Below are 18,288 nucleotides of genomic sequence, written 5' to 3'. Positions count from 1 at the left end.
CTATGAAAAATAAGAACATCTAACAATTTGGGTGACAAAAAGGTAAGACTTAGCGTGGGAGCATCTTGGATTGGAAAGACGTCAGCGGAACCACATTTCTCAATGACAATTAATTTGTGAATGAATAGTAATGATGACGATAGTAAACACCCTCTGATTGCATTGTTGCCAGATGCAAACATGTCTCCTAGGCCTGGGTGTGTACGCAGACCAAGGGGAACTTTCCGGACTGCAAACAACTGATAATATCCAATCGGTCATGAGCAAAAAAAGATGATCTGGCAGTTAAAGAATGAAAAAAAAAAAAAAAAAGCCAAACATATTGTTTTGATACCACACTTGATCTTAGCCAAAAGGCCGAGAAGCGAACATTTTGTTTTGAGTTAAATATTCATTAACAGCCACTAGACCAATGGCCAAAGGTATCATTGATACCTTTAGGCTCTGTTATCGAAAAGAGGGACAGAGACCCACTTTGAAAGAATTAGATGGTTTCCCCTGAAGATTATCTTTCTCTGATTAAAAACCGTCCATCCCTGTGATCCCTTATGATGAGGAATTTAGAAACTGGAAGTTAGACTTGGCTGTATAATTTGGGTTAGCGTTCTTGAGAGGTCCCCATCCCCTGAGCTTTGTGTGTGGTTTATTTTGGTGTCACTAAAAACCCCCGTCATGTAATTATAGCCCTGTTGCTTAGCACTGCTCCAGTCTCAACCCTTGTTATTAATCACGAGCTCCGCGGAAGCCTTTGGAATGAAAATATTCTATTATTGTGAGTTAAAAATAAGAACAAAAGGCAGACTTGGCCCCCTTCCCAAGCCCATGTTCCCGTTGGCCATGAGAGGAGGAGAAGGAAGCGCCGTAGACAGACAGTTCTATTGAGAAGTGGCGAGCACTCTCTGAAACACGATTTCTATGCTGAAATGGCAGTCATTGTGCCTTGGTCCTTTCAAATCCCTTTTGAGAAGCGCTCAGTCCTTACGAATATGCAAAGCTGCATGGGTGGAAAGAACGGAAGGATGTGCTAGAGTGGGTAGGTGTAAGAGCTGCAACAGGAGAAGCCCCCGCCGTGGTGAAACATGGCCTAGAGGTGGGGACAGAAGGACACACCTGTGCTCCCAGGACCCCCAACTCAAGTGCACAGCAGACCTTTCCAGGTAGCACTCAGGACGGAGAACGCGACTCCATTCCCAGGACACAATCTCTACCTACCTCTACTTGCTTGTGCTTTGGATGTAGACATAGAGGCGGTTTTTTTCTTTTCTTTAATATCCTACACCTAATGTGCTCATTCCTAGAAGCGGGCAATAAATCACGCTGCTATGGAAAGCTCACCGTTTAAGAGAGCGACAGAAATATGGCCTGTCAAAACGAGGCTCATTTCTGCCATGAAAAATTGACAGTGACCCTACTGCACTCAACTTTTAAACGGTGTCTAAGCTATCACAATACCCGGGATTGTTCTAAACCGCGTGTGCGAGTCACACTTAGCGACGGCCATAACCCAGAGACAACATGTGTCCCCTGACGTGGCCCTAGGGAGATGTTGCCGTAACGTCACGACCTGGGGGACCGGGGCCGAGGCCCTCTGAAAATGACACGAAGTACTGCTGTTTGGTATCCTGAGTCTCCTTAATCGGCCTTTGGTGTCGGCAAACTCAAGTGTTCATAGCAAGTGTGCACACACAGCTGCTGCTATAAACCGGATGGGTTGTTTCACAGCGTCCGCTTGGTCCTGTGAGAACTGTGTTCATCGGGGGTCGTGTTTAATTTGGAGGGTGGGGTAGGAATATTCTCCACGGGTTCCTGCCCCACAACAAGGGTGACGATTTCAAGCATTCGTTTCCATGCATGGTGATTTCGGAATGTCTGGTCAGATCAAATCCCATGGGGATGCCTCCCACATCACGGCAAAGAGCATGTTTTTAGGAATGTTCCTTGGGCTAAAGTGAAGCTCGTTCCGCCCTGGACATCCTGGCCTCTCTCTGAGCTCTGAGCCAGTGAACCATCTGCCTGGATGTTCCTTCCTCGGCCTGGTTGGCTCGCAAAAGGATTTGGGGATCATACAACAAGCGAAAGCTTTGCGGGTGAGAGAAGACACCATTTTTGGCACACTGACACAGAATCTTGGACCCGTGTTTGTAAAGTTAGGCTGTGCGGTATTCAAAATCAAGGGATTTCTTCAATGTAGAAAGAAGACAGTGAAGAAGACATTTTTAGGAGAAAGTACATGCATCCTTCATAACGTAAAGGAAATCCTAAATTCTATCCCATTTTGGGTAGAGTGCACAATTTAAAGAACACCCAGTTTGGGGCATATGATGACATCGAGACGTTTGAGGTTTGAAGATCTAAATCTAGCTCATGATCTGCCGCCTGTGACCCTTTGGGAAGAAAGCCACATAAACATCTAATGTCTCCCCATGAAGAGTTTCACCTTTTATTCAGCAAAACACAAAGGAACTCGTTTTATTTGTAGGACTCTATAGAAATATTCTCCTGCGGTTGCCTAGCTATCGGGCAGCAAAATTAATTTATTAAATTAAATGTCTTCATTGGACAAAAACGGTATCAAGCATTCAAGTGTCTCCTTAAGTTGAAAAAAAACACGAATTTTTATTTTATTCTGTTTATGGGATAGGAGACCTAGGTATGTCACCTGTAAAATCTGATTCTCAAGGATGTCGGTGCCCCCTCTCCTTCCCACCGAGCGGAACGGCCGATGGCCAGAATTTAGATGGTTTCCAAAGGTTTAACCAATTAGGGCATGCTGCAATTCTTTATCACCAGCATCTGTGAACAAAGAGCATGGTCACAGACTTCCTATGGCAATATTCTATCCGCTTGCAAAAATGTGATGAAATGTTTTTCATTTTCGGGAATTAATACATTTCATCATACATCCTTCTTATGTATGTGCTTGTTCCTGATGTTCTATATCACACCCACAAGAAGGTTGCCCTCCATTTATTTCCAGAATCAGCTCATTTGGAGACACAGGGGGAATGATTTTTCTGAACACGCCTTAGGGTAATGGCCACCACAAGTTCTTTTGATCAACCGTGCTGTTGAATGCAAATGGATCACTGAAGTACGTGGGAATGAAAAATTCACCGTGGAGAGGAATCTCATACGGGCACGCCACGGGGTGGAATTAGAGAATTATTCTCACAGTAGCGCTGAGACTCTGCAAAGCGAAAATCTCCTCTGTGTATCCCCGAAGCACTGCTCTTTTGACCTAAGTAGAAACCCTGCATGGAAGAGCTTCTCATCTCCCACCAAGCTCTGATTGGTCAGGACGGCCACCCACCAGACACCAAACGCTTCTTGGGAACGACAAGGTTGTATCTGAGGGCTACAGGTCTTCTGAACAGAAACCCTCCTGTTCCAACAAAACACACAGAAACACGTGAGGGCACCTCATTAAGTCCTCATCAGACAGCTTGCATTCGACCCTTGAAATGAGTTTATTCTCCTGAGAAATGTAAATCTAATACTGTTCAAGCAAGAAATCGGGGAAGCTGATTTCCACCAATCTCTGGGGGAGAGAGTAAAGACTATTTTCTGAAGAACAGATATTTGTGAATTGTTTATGGATGGATATACCTATGGAGATATGGTCCAGATGCTTTCGCTGAGGATTTCTGACGACATTAATCCATTGTAACAATATTTTTGGTAAAAGAGCCATAATGAACCTCAGAGCAGAATTTTTCACAGCAGCACCACTAACATATTTCTGGGTTCTTTGTTCTGTGAAGCCATCTTGAGCCTTGTAGGAATGTTTAATTGCATCCCTGGTCTTTGGATGCCACTAGATCCCAGTAACACTGAGTCAAGACAATGAAAAACATCTCCAGACATTGTTAAATGGCCCCGAGGGGAAAGAGTCAACCCAGTGAGAACGACAGCGTTAGATGATCCAAGTCTCCAGGGCAGATATATAAGGTTGTTCTCTGGATCTCATTGGTAACATGGTCTAAGTAAGACGTGTGTGAGTAACTGTTATGTCCGTGAAGGATCTGGAAGTAGATTTCCATTTTCTCATCGGCACAGTCTCTAGGATGACAGTGGCATCTCATGGGGCCTTACATCCCAACCCAGAGGCAGCGTCCTTGCATTGACCTTGGTCAACAAGCATCAGTGAGATCCATGAAAAGAATCCCCAATATTGCAAAGGGGGTCTTCCCAATGTTATGGCTCACACATGAAATACTTTGGGCCTGCCAAAGACGGAGGCTGCTTCCTTCTTCCATGGGCACAAAGAACACAGGCTGGCCTCCATGAGCCTCAGATTGCGGTGGTCAGGAGATGCGAGCAGCAACATTTCCCTTAAAGGATCTTCCTCTTTGCTCTCATCTTTCCCTTCCTGTATTTTTCCCCGATTGCACGGAAGCCCATTGAAAGATGCCGTGAAAGCCAACGCACTGCTGATTTTCGTATGATGAGCCGTGAGAGAAAAATGTAATTAATCAAAGTGAACACTGTGTGTGAGCTACTGAAGGAAAGACTAAGTTTTTCTCCAAGTGTAAGAACAAAGACCGAGTAGATGAGACATGGAGTGAGATTTCCAGCTTCACATAGGGCAACTCTTCCCATGATTTTCTGTTACCACATCTTCTCTCATCAAGGCAGCCAAGGAGTTGTTTGAGCAGAGTATATCTCACAAGTCCCCTTCAGCCCTGTCACCTGATGGTTCTATGATCCCGGATGAACAATAAATGTAGAAGAAGGAGCAGCCCTGAGGTACTTCTTCCCTGTACAGTGTGGCAGGATCACCAAAACCAGCCAGTATTCACTCACATACTTGGCGTGCTCTCGTGCTTTCTCTCCTCCCATTGAGCCTCCAAGGGCAGCGCTGTTACTGAACCGGTGCTCCTGGCGAGGCATGAAGGTCCACGAAGTTAAACACTTACCCGGCACAGCAGTCAAGACTGGATCCCAAGCAGGGTCCCTGCTCCTAGGCACAGCACCGGATGCTGTCAGAGTGTGGCTCAAAGAGCCTTGGGGACCCCATTCAGGGGGTCCAGGAGGCCACGAATGTTCTCACGATAATACCAATTGCTCTCCACCTTTTGGCCACAGGGCACTGTGCCCGTGGATTCGTGGTGGGTGTTGACACCATCACTGTCCACCAATGGAATGTGCGCTGGGGTGCTCTCGTGTGTTCCAAGTTTTTTCAGGCTTTATGGTTTCTGTGATGAATGTTGACAGACATAATCTACATATACAAAAGGTCTTTGGGTCCTCAGTCACTGAGGAGTGTACGACGTGGGTGTTGAGACCACAAAGTTTGTGAAGGGCTGAGCTGTCCAATGCTCTGGCGTGTGTGTATGTGTGTGTGGGGAGATACACCTGAAGAACAAACTTGAAAACAAGAAGGAAACAATAAACAAAGAAACAAGCCTAAAAGCAACGGGAGATGAGCAAACCTATCCGGGACTCCACTCGGGCTGAGCTGTACTTGTCTGTCTGCTTTCCCATTTCCTCTTCATTCCGCTGGCAGCTGAATTTAAACAAGATTTGCAGCCCGCCTGCATGACATTAGCCTGGCCTGCCACCAAACTAATGAAAACAATTAGTCAGCGTGCTTCACTTAAAACTCTTCAGATTGGTAATAACACTTAAGAAGAAACCATTGGCGATGTCATATGAAGTTGTATTTAAATTTAAGAGAAAGACGTTTCATTTAGAACTTGCTAAATGAAGACATGCTGGGAGGGAGGGCCGTTAACTGGGGAGCCAGCTGCCTTTCTCGCTGCTGCAGCGAAGAGCAGCTGAATGGGGCTGCAGGGAAAGGGAAGGCAGCAAAACACGGTGGGTCAAAGAGGAGGCTGGCCGGCTGCCTGGTGACAAGCCCGTGGAGGGCACAGCCGGGAGAGGCAGGATCAGTGGGACATTGAGAGCGGAAGGCTCATGGAAGCCAAAGACCACGCATGCACACCATCCCACGGAGCTGAGTTCCCACTGGGATAATGGGATTGGTGGTGTTTCTACGTCCGTGGCCCCACCAGTAAGTCCCATAACCGGACCTGAATGATGAGTCCAGCTGGTGGCAGCATGCCATCATGCAGGCAAAGCGGAGCACACTCGCCTGTGAGATCCCAACGACACAATACTGAGTGCCCCTGAGTCGCCGTACCTGTCCTCGGGCAATGGCGATCCTGCGAGTTTGGCCACTGTAGGAAAGATGTCCATGTTGCTTGTCGGCTCGTCTATCACTAGTCCAGCCTGGATCACTCCCGGCCACCGAAGAATACCCGGAATCCGGATACCTCCTTCCCAGTTGTTTGCTTTCCCCCCTAAAAGGCCCAGAAAAGAGGCAACAAGGAGATGTATGTCTTTTCAAAGCTTGATTCAAGGCTCATTTCAACACACTCATTAACAGTCAACGTGGGGCGGGGGATTTGGAAGGACCAAGTGTTCTAATGACACGGATTCAATGAAAATTTTGTAAGCAATATTGCATATGTTGTCGTGAAAAAAAATTATGACATGGTCACTACTATGCAGGACACACGCCAGCAATGCCTGGTGGTCATGGTCCATGGCTATGACCAGGGATGCTCATTTCTCAGATCAATGAGTATGGAGTCACAAAGCTGAAATTCCATTTCTATTTCTCTCCAGCTGTAGTAGGCAAAGCAATGTACCCCAAAACGTCCATGTCTGACTCCTCAAAATCTGGGGCTACAGTACCTAATGTGGCAGACAGGGATTATCTAAGTTGCTCCAATGTGATCACAAGCATCCTCGTGAGGGAAGTAGGGAAGCAGGAGGTTCAGAATCCAGGCAGACAGAGGCTGGCTGATGCTACGCTGCTGGCCCTGATGATGGAGGAAGTTGCCCCATGGCTGCCTCTGAATGCTGGAAAAGGCCCGGAAACACATTCTCCCCAGGAGCCTTCGCAAAGGAATACAGCCGCGCCTGCCTTGACTTTAGTGCCTGCCCTCCGGAAGTGTGAGATGTTCAATCTGTATTGTTCTGAGCAACCGGATTTGTGATAATTTGTTAGAAAAGGAAAACACCAGCTCTGCGGCTCAGCCATCTGAGCCTCGCACCCCCAACACATCCAGTTGAGTATTAATGTGGAATTATTCCAAGGGCCTGGGACAGAAGAGAACCAAAAATGGCCATTTTCATCAATGCGAGACCTTACTAGCAGGACAGCTCTTACTGTTTAGTTGAAGAAATGAGCTTTGTCCACATGAGCTGACGTGACCATAACCAGGTAGAGCACGACGGGTGTGGGGAGCGGATGGTGTGTAAGGTAAGCTCCACTGCGAGTGGCTCTGCAGAGAAGACGCTCTCCAAGGCCTGCACCTAGTGTGTCTGGAGGGACATAGGCAGCGGCAATGCCAGCACGGGGCTCAGAGGAGCCAGGGCCGGATTCCCCAAGCCATGCAGGTCGCACGCGGACAGATGCAAAACCAGATGTGTGGTTTCCCCTAAAGTAGCTCCCCACAGCGTTAAAATGAGCTGGGCACAGCTCAGTACCACAGGAACAATAACCACTGGATGTCACAGGCAGGAAAGAAGGGAGGATGGATGTTCAGCTGCTTGAAAATACATTTCCAGGGATCCTGGGTGGCTCAGCAGTTTAGCGCCTGCCTTTGGCCCAGGGTGTGATCCTGGGGTCCTGGGATCCAGTTCCACATCAGGCTCCCTCCATGTGCATGGAGCCTGCTTCTCCCTCTGCCTGTGTCTCTGCCTCTCTCTGTGTCTCTCATGAATAAATAAATAAAATAAAAAAAAATACCTTTTCAAACTTTAGAAGAAAAATTACAGAGTTGAAGAACTGAAAGAGAACCCTGATGCAAATGGCAGGTACAGAATGCATGCAAACGACGCCTGCTTAACAAAGGATGCAAATGCTTGTTTAAACTTTAAAAATGGATTGCGGGAGATAGAGGTTTAAGGGATCTTGCGGCAAAGCTTCACTTGGTCCTGCTGGTTTTTGATGACGGCACGCTGAATTCTGACCAAAATGGGAGCTGATGACTATAGACTGAACACCTCTCATAAGCAAGATCTTTAAGCTTCAGGCAGTGAATATCTTGTGCGCACAGACACCAGGGAAAATCCACAAATAAATTCATATCATAGTTGGCGGTTTCTATAACGGCCTCCATGAGAAGTTAGAAGTATCACAGTACATCTTTTCAACATGATCTTAAGGAATTATGTGACAAATACTGCTACCCTTGCATCACAGATACCACATCAAAGAATAGGGAAGTTCAAATCATCTGCCATAATTTATTCCAGCTGTCGATAGCTGAGTGAGCTACAGGGGGAATCTCAACATGTGAATTAGTCTGATTACCCTCCTGTGAGATCAATCACAGAACTTTCACCTGCTTATTTGAATCAGGCTCACGGCATTTCACCTGCTTAGCCTTCTACTCGATGAAACTTAGAATATGCACCTGTTTACCTTTCCACCAGAACAAGATAATGGGATTTTCACCCGCTTATCCAAACTCATAGAATTTAAACTTGCTTATCCATCTGCTAGATCAAGCTCATACACTTTTCCTCTCTGTGTCCTTGTACTAGATCAAGCTCACAGAATTTAAACTTGCTTATCCATCTACGAGATCAAGCTCAAAGACTTCCATCTGTTTATTCTTCGAGATCAATCTCACAGATGATGCACATGCGAATCCTTCTACTAGATGAACCTCATACAATTTTCACTTGCTTATCCTTCCATTAGATGAACCTCAGAGTATTTTCACCTGCTTATCCTACTGCATTAAACTCACAGATTTTTCATCTGTTTATCCTTCTGTACGATTTAGCTCACAGGATATGCACATGCTCTCCTTTTACATGAACCTCATAAAATTTTCACCCGTCTGTTATTCCATTAGATCAAGCTCGTGGGATGTTTAAAAAAATCTATTCTTCTACTTGATCAAACTCCTAGACTTCAATCTTATTCTTCTTCGAGTTCAAACTCAAAGACTGTGCACCTGCTATCCTTCTAGATGAACCTCATAGGATTTTCATTTGTTTATCCTTCTATGAGATCGAACTCAGATTTTCATTTGTTTATCCTTCTAGGAGATGAAGCTCAGAATATGCACTATCCTTCATCTAGAAGGACTATCCTTCTAGATGAACCTCATATAATTTTCACATTTACCCTTCTATGGAATCAAGCTCATAGAATATGCACATGACTATCCTACTAGATCAAGCTTATAGAATCTTCATGGTTATCCTTCTAGATAAAAATTCAGGGTATTTGTATGCTTACCTTCTACTAGATCAGTCTCCTATAATTTCACTCTAAACTTAAGAACAACAAAGTAGGGGCATCTGGGTGGCCCAGTTGGCTAAGCGTCTGCCTTTAGCTCAGGTCATGATCCCAGGGTCCCCACGTTGGGCTCCCTGCTCAGTGGGGAGTCTGCTCCTCCCTCTCCTCCCCACTTTGGCTCTCTGTCACTACCTCTGTCTCTGTCTCTCTCAGAAATGAATAAATATATATTTTTATAAGTTTGCTATATAACAAAACATCTTATTTAATTAATGGGTGGTGTATGTATTTATTGTGCCACTGGTTAACATAAAATAAAATAAATAAATCAGAAGGTAGATCAAAATACCACAAAAAGAATCCTTTAAAAATGTATCTTCTACATGCAATGTGGCACTGCAGATTGGATCTTGAAATGAAAAAGTGCGTTAGTGGAAAATGTATATAGTTCAGTTACCAGTGGTGCACGGAGGTTAATTTCTTTTTTTTTTTTTTTTAATTTTATTTATTTATTTATTTATGATAGGCACACAGTGAGAGAGAGAGAGGCAGAGACACAGGCAGAGGGAGAAGCAGGCTCCATGCACCGGGAGCCCGACGTGGGATTCGATCCCGGGTCTCCAGGATCGCGCCCTGGGCCAAAGGCAGGCACCAAACCGCTGCGCCACCCAGGGATCCCCAACGGAGGTTAATTTCTTGACAAATAACTGGTTATGCAGAAAGTTAACACCAGAGGAGGCCGGGTGCAGGGAAAGCAATAACTATCTTTAATACCTTTGTAATACTGTCTACGCTGATTCCAAAGTAAAGATTCTACTAAATACACACATGTAGATAAGTATATGTGTGTTCCCCCAGTTGACTAAGTACTTGGCATTGTCTAGATCACATCAGAGAAGACAATCTGAATTACTTTACATGGTTTTATATGTACTGTTTTTAAAGTTTTTAAAAAATATTTATTTATTTGAGAGGGAGAAAATGTGCAAGTGGTGAGGATGAGCGGAGGGCGAGGGAGAAGCAGACTCCCCATTGAGTAGAGAGCCTGATACGGAGCTCAATTCCAGGACTCGGAGATCATGACCTGAGCCAAAGGCTGACGCTTAGCCAGCTGAGCCACCCAAGCGCCCTGTAGGTACTGTTTCTAATGGCTAAATTTAATTGATCCTGTACTATGTGATGTGGACGATGATATGCATTTCATCACTAAATCCTTACATCTCACAAGGGTACTACTATGACTCCCCATCTACAGAAGCCAAATCTGATGGCCTATAATATGCATTTCATCTCATTGAACCTTTACACCTACCCACAGTGGTGGTACCATCGCTGTTCAATTGACAGATGTGGGCTCTCTATAGCTACACCTGAAGGGGCTGAGCTAAGTTGCGCACAGAAGGTCACTGATCTAGTGTGACCTAGTGTGATTCTAGTGTCACTGATCTAGTGAGCTAGAGCGCAGATACAAATGCAGCTCTGTGCAACACCAAAGCCGGTGAATGTGCACAATTCCTCAATACCACTTCATCTCTGGTGCAGGAGAGAGCTGGAGCTGGCTTGCCTGTAAACTGCTGGAAGAAGACCACAGGTGGGCTGGATTTAGTAACTCAGACAAATCCAAACCATGGGATTAGAAGAACTATGACAGTGGCCATGTTCCTTTATCGCCCCAGGAGTTAACAGATGTATCTTTTTCAAGGAAAAAGGCAAGTCCAAGGTCTACTGGGGCTCACCTGGCTGAAAGTCCACATGTGAGTGGGACTGAGAAGTCCCAACCTTTCCATGTATTGGCTAGAGTTTCCATTCCTTGGAAAAGCACTACAGTGAACATGGGGCATACATGTCTCTTCAAGATTCTGACTTCATTTCCTATGGATATGCACTCAGAAGTGCGATTGCTGGATCACAGGGTAGTTATGTTTTTATTCTCATTCCTTCCCCATGAACCTTCTGCAAGGTAGGTGCCCTACATCACGGCGAGGGCATCTCTGGCCAAGATGACACCACAAGCAAGCGATAACAGCAGGTGGAGCTCCAGAATCTGGGCTACTGAACGCTAGGTTTTCCCGATTCTCAGAATCCCAGAGGGAACACAGAAAGTCCAGGTGTCCAACGACAGCTCCCACCAATCCCTCTGACTGGGAACCAACAGCACAGCACAATCACCAACAACAGGACCCCACCAATCCCTCTGACTGGGAACCAACAGCACAGGGTGGGACTGGGAACCAACAGCACAGCACAATCACCAACAACAGGACCCCACCAATCCCTCTGACTGGGAACCAACAGCACAGGGTGGGTACCTGGGAACACCGGCCCTGACTCAACAGCATCTTGATTTGGGACACAAAGGAGAAGGAAGTGCAGAAAAGTTGGAGGTGGCTTCCAGGAGAAAAAACAAACATACGGTAAGAAACCTGCTTCTTTTCCCCTGAAAATATATGAGCAGAGAACAAAAAGCAAGGTCTCGGTTTAAAACTTGGTCAAGTAATTGTCAAAGTCACATGTTTAACGCCTAGATGGTGCTTTGCCACGATGAGAAGTCATAGACAACGACGGCAGAGTTCGTCTAGTAAAGTGCAGAGAAAATTCGACCGTTTACTACGAGACTCTTGTCAGGAACGGCTGCTTCCAAGCCAGGATTCTAACTTTACCCCCTCGAAAGCAGCCACCTGGCAGGTCAAGTCACTTTCAGTGGCAAGAGCTCATGCCAGCGTTTCTTATGCACGATCCGGGCACAGAGTTTTATGAAATACTCTCTTCACCATGTGTCTCCCCTTGGGCGTCTCCATGCCCACATAACACGGGCTCCCCCCATCCGTGCAAACCACGGTGGTGCGTGTGAGGAGTGCAATTTGCACTCAGTACTTTCTTGTCCAACATTCTATATTTTGCACTTTTCTTGATTTATTCATTCATGGCACAAACACTACAAATTACAGATGGGAGATATGACGGAAGGATCTGGGTTCTATTAGCCTAATGTGAGGCCAAAATAAAGAGCACCAGTCTGCTGGTGTCAGGGCTCCAAAGAGGGGCAAAGCATAGGAAAACACTCTTAAAATGAACTGACACAGCTTGAGGAGTCAAGCGTAAGTCCTTAAGGACGACCTCAAACCACCAACCCCTCTGCGAAGGGGTTGGCAGACTTCTCTCAAGTGCCACGTCGGAAATAGCTTAGTTTGGAGGTTGCTTTCCCAATACTCATCTCTGCTGTCCTGTGTTCAGACATCAAAGAATGAGTGCCGCTGTGTTTCAATAAAACTTTATTTGTAAAATCAGGCATTGGGCTCCACTTGTGGAGTCCTCAAGTGACAGTTCGCCAAGCCCTGCCCTGAGTTACCGAATTTAGATTGTGCAGTCCAGTGAGCGCAGCAACCAAATCTTATTCCACGACACTCACTCCTACACCGTTGAGGGGAGATGTCGACGAGGCTTCTACTAACAACATATTTTTTTCACTCAACTGAACACGTTCTTATAATATCTCTTGCAAGATGAAGAACTGAAATATGCGTCTTGGCCAAGAACATACAGCAAACTGCGTCCTGGGTCTGATCCACCTCTATAACATCACACCTTCGTAGAGCCAAGTCTCAAGTGTCCTCAGGAAACAGCTCATCCCCTCTTGCCTTCTAGAAAGTTCCGTGTCTGGATGTCTGCTTTGCCAGGGTTTTCCCCCACCGCCAAATGGCTTTACACATCCTTGAAAGCCTGGACAACATGATGTTCCTCCCTATTTAATGAAGCCTCCTACCACCACCACCGCAGGAGATGTTTTCCTACCGTCCATTTCCTTGGTATGTTTCCAGTCCCTTGTTTATGGGATGCCTGACAATCAATTCTGTGCACATCGTATCATCCCAGCGGGACCACTGGTGCTTGAAAACAAACTGTAATTCACTGCTTAATCAACTGACGGCCACAGCATAATCCTGTCCAAATTACAGCGGCCAATATAGTTCTTGAATGAATGAAATTATGGATTTTTAAAAATTTATTTGAGATAGAGAAAGCATGAAGAGAGGGGTGGGGCTGAGGGAGAAGGAGAAGCAGATTCCCTGCCAAACAGGGAGTCCGACGCAGGACCCGATTGCAGTTACCCTGGGACCATGACCCAAGCTGAGGGCAGATGCTTAACCCACTGAGCCACCCAGACTCCCCGAATAATGGATTAAACAATGAACAGAATGGGTGGGGAAAATAAAATACTATCCTGTAGATGAGCGTGCTGAGAAATTCGTATTTCCAACCTTCTTTTTGTCCTTCGACTTTGCTAGGACTTTTCACTTCCCTTGTCAACTGCATTCCTGAAGTTGTGTCCTCCAGAGTCTTACCAAACTCAGAGGAGACCCTCACCTTGCATGTCATCCAGGACAATGAGCTCATCACCGTGAAATACCTCAACTCTCTGCCGGCCCAGAGTTCAGGATGTGCACCACCACCACGTCCTTCCCACTGTTCTCCCACTTTTCCGCCACGCAACCTCAGCCTCCCTCTGCATGGACCACACTACACCGCATCACTACCACTGGCTCTGGCTCAAAAGTGGGTAAATCAAACACCTGTCATTCAATCACGAACCTTGCCCCCGATACAGTTTTTGCAACCATGTGTCCACACTGTGGTATTTAACATTGTGGTATCACGGCCATACATTCTGCCAAATGAAAGCAGAGCAATGAAATCCTTCCGTCTCAGCAGTGAGGCTTTGCTCGTTCTGCAGCTCTCTTCTCTGCTCAGGTGGGTCGTCTCAATCATTCCGAATGGCACTGCAGTGTCCCGGGTGCTTAATAATCTCACCCCATCTATGTGCTCCTGACTGGTTGACTCAGATCACGGACACACTATTGTCCATCACACTCTTGCCCACATACTGGACCTGTGCAAACTCTGATGTGAGTTGACATCTCCCCAGGAAGACACCAGCCCTCAATGAGAAATGTATCTGTTTTCCATAAATCTTGATCTTCTCAGCAATTTGACCTTCTTACTCATCCCTTGATGCTAAGTTCTCCATGTAAGTTTACCCCAGATCATCACATATGCTCCAACCTCTCCCATGACGAGGCCCTGCTTACTACAGCCTGCCTCCCTGCACAAATTTCTCAAAAGAACATGATACAGTTTCCTCCTTTCCCACCCTTCCGTCCATCGGCCACTACCCCTTGCCTCTCCACCAAAAACATACCTGTGAGCATCATGTGGGTGATAAATGCAATAGACTGTGTGTGCTCATCTTACTGGGCTTTTTAGCAGCACTCATGTCAGCTGAGCATGCCCTTCCCGAATCTTTTCTTTTCCTGGTGTTTTTCTTATTTCACAAATCTCTCTGTCAATGTTGTCTTTATGATATCATCACTGTCCATCTCAAGTTCCTCGGAGCTTGGTCCTAGATCGTCTTCTCTTCCTACACCAAACGATCTCCTACACCTCTCCACAACCCAACAAAACACAGCTCTCTGCCCTTGAATCTAAATTCATAAAGACAATCTGTATCTATCTACACAACCATGCAAGCCAAAAGCACAAGACACATCTTGAATGTCTTCTCTTTTCTCTAACCCAATATCCAATCGGCAGCCAACACCACTGGATTTACCAACGTAGCCATGTTCTCCCATTCCTGTCTCCATGTACTCAAACTATATAACCTTCAAATCCAAGCTCAAGTATGTATTCAGTCAGAAAATATGAGGCAGTGTTGTAGGTCCTGTGGATAGAGAGTGAAACAACGCCTGCGCCATCACAGATCTTGTGCTCTCATGGATGGCAGTAATACCTTGCATGTACTAGGTGCACTTGCAAACACTCTGCATATGCACTGAGTTGTTAATCCTTGCAACATTTCTTCATGATATTCTTCTAATAACAATCATATTATTCTAGCTCTAAACATGAGGGAGCGGGTACGCAGTCTTGTTTGCACGACTCTACTCTTTTCTTATACTGCATTTGGGTGAAATTCACATGCAATTTTAAGCACTACCCGAATGGCAATGGTTATTTTTAACACATCCCTATCGCACATGTTAACTTGGATGCGGGATACCTCATCAGCCTCAGCACCTGAAACTCCTTGTTTACTCTTTGGTCTCCAGCAACATCGAGCTGCTTCTGTGCTCACTGTAAGCATCTCACTCCCACCTAAAATGAATTGCTCACTTTTCCTCTCCTCGCCAAGACTTACAAACATCAGCCTGCAAAAGGTCATCTGCCCCTGGGAGGCTCTCCGAAGTCCAGGTTGGGCTGACGACTTTTCACCGTCCATTCCTGAGCGTTCCCCTAGCAGTTCGTTATTCAGAAATTCTCTCTGTAGATCCGCACGTCAACATCAGACCATGAGCTACAAGAGGTCAGAGACCCTAAACCTTGGCCTTTATGCCCTAGAAGCCAGCCCTATGTCTGGTATAATGTATGGAGTCAATACATGAGTGCTTATTGTCGGACATAACTGAACTAGGGCACTCATAAATGAAGATACCACGCGATCTTCTTTCAAAGGTGAAAAGGCCACAGATGCCTCCCGGCACACTAAATCCCATACCAGCAAGGCCGGGCATCTGTGCCTACTCTGGGGAAGCTGAAGAAAACACCTGTCAAAATCTGAAGACAGAACCTGAACATTAGACAACCACCTTCTAATAAACCAGCAGACCCTCTTGCTGTTTATTTTTTCTCCCTCCCGCAACAAACGCATCAACTACTCTGTGAAAGTTGTGTTACTGCACGAGGAAAAGACACGCCAAATCCAGCAAATCTAGGAAGCAACTCGTAAGAGGTACAGACACAGGCACGCAGGTGTCAGGGAATTTTGAGTGTTTTTCTGCACACGGGGAAAGTCTACATTCTTGAACAGCTCGGAAAAATATGCTTCTGCAGACACCGTCGATAGAGTTAATTTATCCATTCCATTGACATTTATGACTTGCCTTTAGTCAGAGTGAAAGGGAGGTAGGGGGAGAGTCTCCTTCAGGGTGACCTTGGTTGGAATGGAAATGAAGCCAGAGAGAATCTAACTGATCTCTTCCCAACACTACAGAGACTCTTCTGCTCTGAGAAAGAAGCAGAAAGCTCTAAGCTTAAGTATAAGAAAATATTCGGGAAGTTATTCTGGTCCCAGCTCAAGAAGGGTATTTTTGTGGGGTGAGGGGAGTGGAAGATGCTTTGGTGTGGTACTGAGAGTAGAAGGAAGAGAAATCTGGGACATGGCTTATTGACTGAGCAAGTGTCTATGGAACATCTATGGTGTGGTTATCGTAGGAAAGAGAGAGGTGACTAAGGCACCCCACTTCCCTGCTCCCCCAGGATTTACACTATAAGAAGGGAGACAGATCATGAGCACACAGATTAATAATCAGACAACATACCAGATGCACAAGAAATGATAATAAGGTGCTGTGCTGAGTATCTGGTGGCAGGGACAAGAAGTTTTGAATTGAGTGGTCCAGGGAGATCCTACAGACACAGCATGTGAAGGAAGGCTCACATGTAAGCAAACACCAGGGGATGAGCTTCTTACCAGAAGGAACTGCCCAATAGAAAGGCCCTATGGTGGGAATAGGATTAAAGTGTCTCGGAACCCCAAAACAAACCAGAAAGGCACGGGGAATATAGAGCACTTCTAGGTCATGGCGGGACCATGTACCACCAAGGTGCAGGATTCATATTTTATTCTCAGTGGATGGGAATACAGCAGAGTGTTTTAAGAAAGGAAGAAAAGCCTTGTGAAGACAGAGGAGGCAGAGATTGGGGTGATGCGTTTGTAGGATAAAGAAAGCCAAGGATTGCTAACGACCCCCAGGAGGCAAGGAAAGATCCTCCGGGAAGACCTTCAGAAGGAGCACGGTCCTGCTGACCCCTTGATTTAGGACTTGTGCTCTCCAGAAGTGAGAGAGGGAATAACCCTGTGTTGTTTGTAAGGCATGCATCTTGTGGCAGCTCTGGGAATCTCAATACAGTACAGTGAGCGTGAGATTATCAAGCTCATCCAGGTGCCTGGGTGAGAACGGCTTGACAATAAAGAAGGATCACCTGGAAGACCACCTGGAAACCCACTGGGGAGATGACTTGGAGGTGATGCTGCCCTAGAGGAGGCTGTAATGGCTAGAGATGAGACAAGTGGGTCAATGTCAGGTATGCTCAGAAGGAAAGGTTGATAGGACATGCTGTTGGAATAGAAGATCCAGGGCAGGTCAAAGAAAGAGGCTCTGGGGGCTCAAAGAACTCAGCTTTGGGGGTTCAATCCCTGAGTGAAGACTGGTGCACATCAATGAGATCGGTTAGTCCGTGAGACATGTGGTCTTGGGGAAAATGATCTCTACCGTGGATCGTTCATCAGGATAGATCTACCTACATATCCCGCATCATGCGGGCAGCTGGATGGAGGAGTCTGGGGTTCGCAGCCAGGGTCGAGGCTGGCTGTGCATGTTACCAGCACTCAAATGCTGCCTGAGGTTGTGGGATTGGATGCGATCATGTAGGATGTATGTATAGGTAAAGAAGGGGGTGCAGGACAGAGCCCCAGAGGTCCCCACCTTTGAGAGGCAGGTCAAAGAAGGAAAAAGAGCCAGAACCGGCAGGTTGAGAGGAAGCTTCCATGAGTTTGCTTACACCTATCTCTGCAAGAAGCACCCCAAGGGCTTCAAACCTTGACTTAGACATCAGCTGAGGTTGAGTGGGGCCAGTTGCAGCTTCCACACGAGAACCGCAATTTGTAGGACTATTGCTTTGAGCTCCGGTTAAACTGCCTTGATCCGGGGGTGGGGGGTGTAGAATGAAGACGGCCTTTTCAGGACTCCTCCTCCTGTCTCATGTGAGCAGACCCGACACCTGCCCGGGGTCCAGTCACAGAAGCTGAGAGCCACAGTCTGTGCTTCCTGGAGACAGCTGAGGATCGCACGGAGATCCTAAACCCCCTGTTCCCCTAAAGCACTGATGCCTAATCCCCACTCTCAAATTAGCAACGTGCACAGTTTCAATATTTTAACAGCCCTGGTGAAATTTTTACATTTAAC

The 18,288-nt window shown here is 46.2% G+C and overlaps 1 protein-coding gene and 1 pseudogene across 3 annotated transcripts in view; both read right to left on the bottom strand.

The window, feature by feature from the left end:
- STS (steroid sulfatase) overlaps window positions 1-18,288 on the bottom strand; it is a 152,433-nt gene that overhangs the window by 32,487 nt on the left and 101,658 nt on the right. For all 3 annotated transcript variants that reach the window (XM_025435990.3, XM_049107484.1, XM_035711891.2), the window contains exon 8: window positions 6,143-6,302. In XM_025435990.3, the coding sequence (XP_025291775.1) occupies window positions 6,143-6,302 (160 nt within the window). The remainder of the gene's footprint in view (window positions 1-6,142; window positions 6,303-18,288) is intronic.
- Window positions 195-369, bottom strand: LOC112656099 (U2 spliceosomal RNA; annotated as a pseudogene).

The sequence above is a fragment of the Canis lupus genome, chromosome X (assembly GCF_003254725.2).
Source record: "Canis lupus dingo isolate Sandy chromosome X, ASM325472v2, whole genome shotgun sequence".
NCBI lineage: Eukaryota > Metazoa > Chordata > Mammalia > Carnivora > Canidae > Canis > Canis lupus.
This window is presented reverse-complemented; position numbering and strand designations above follow the sequence as displayed.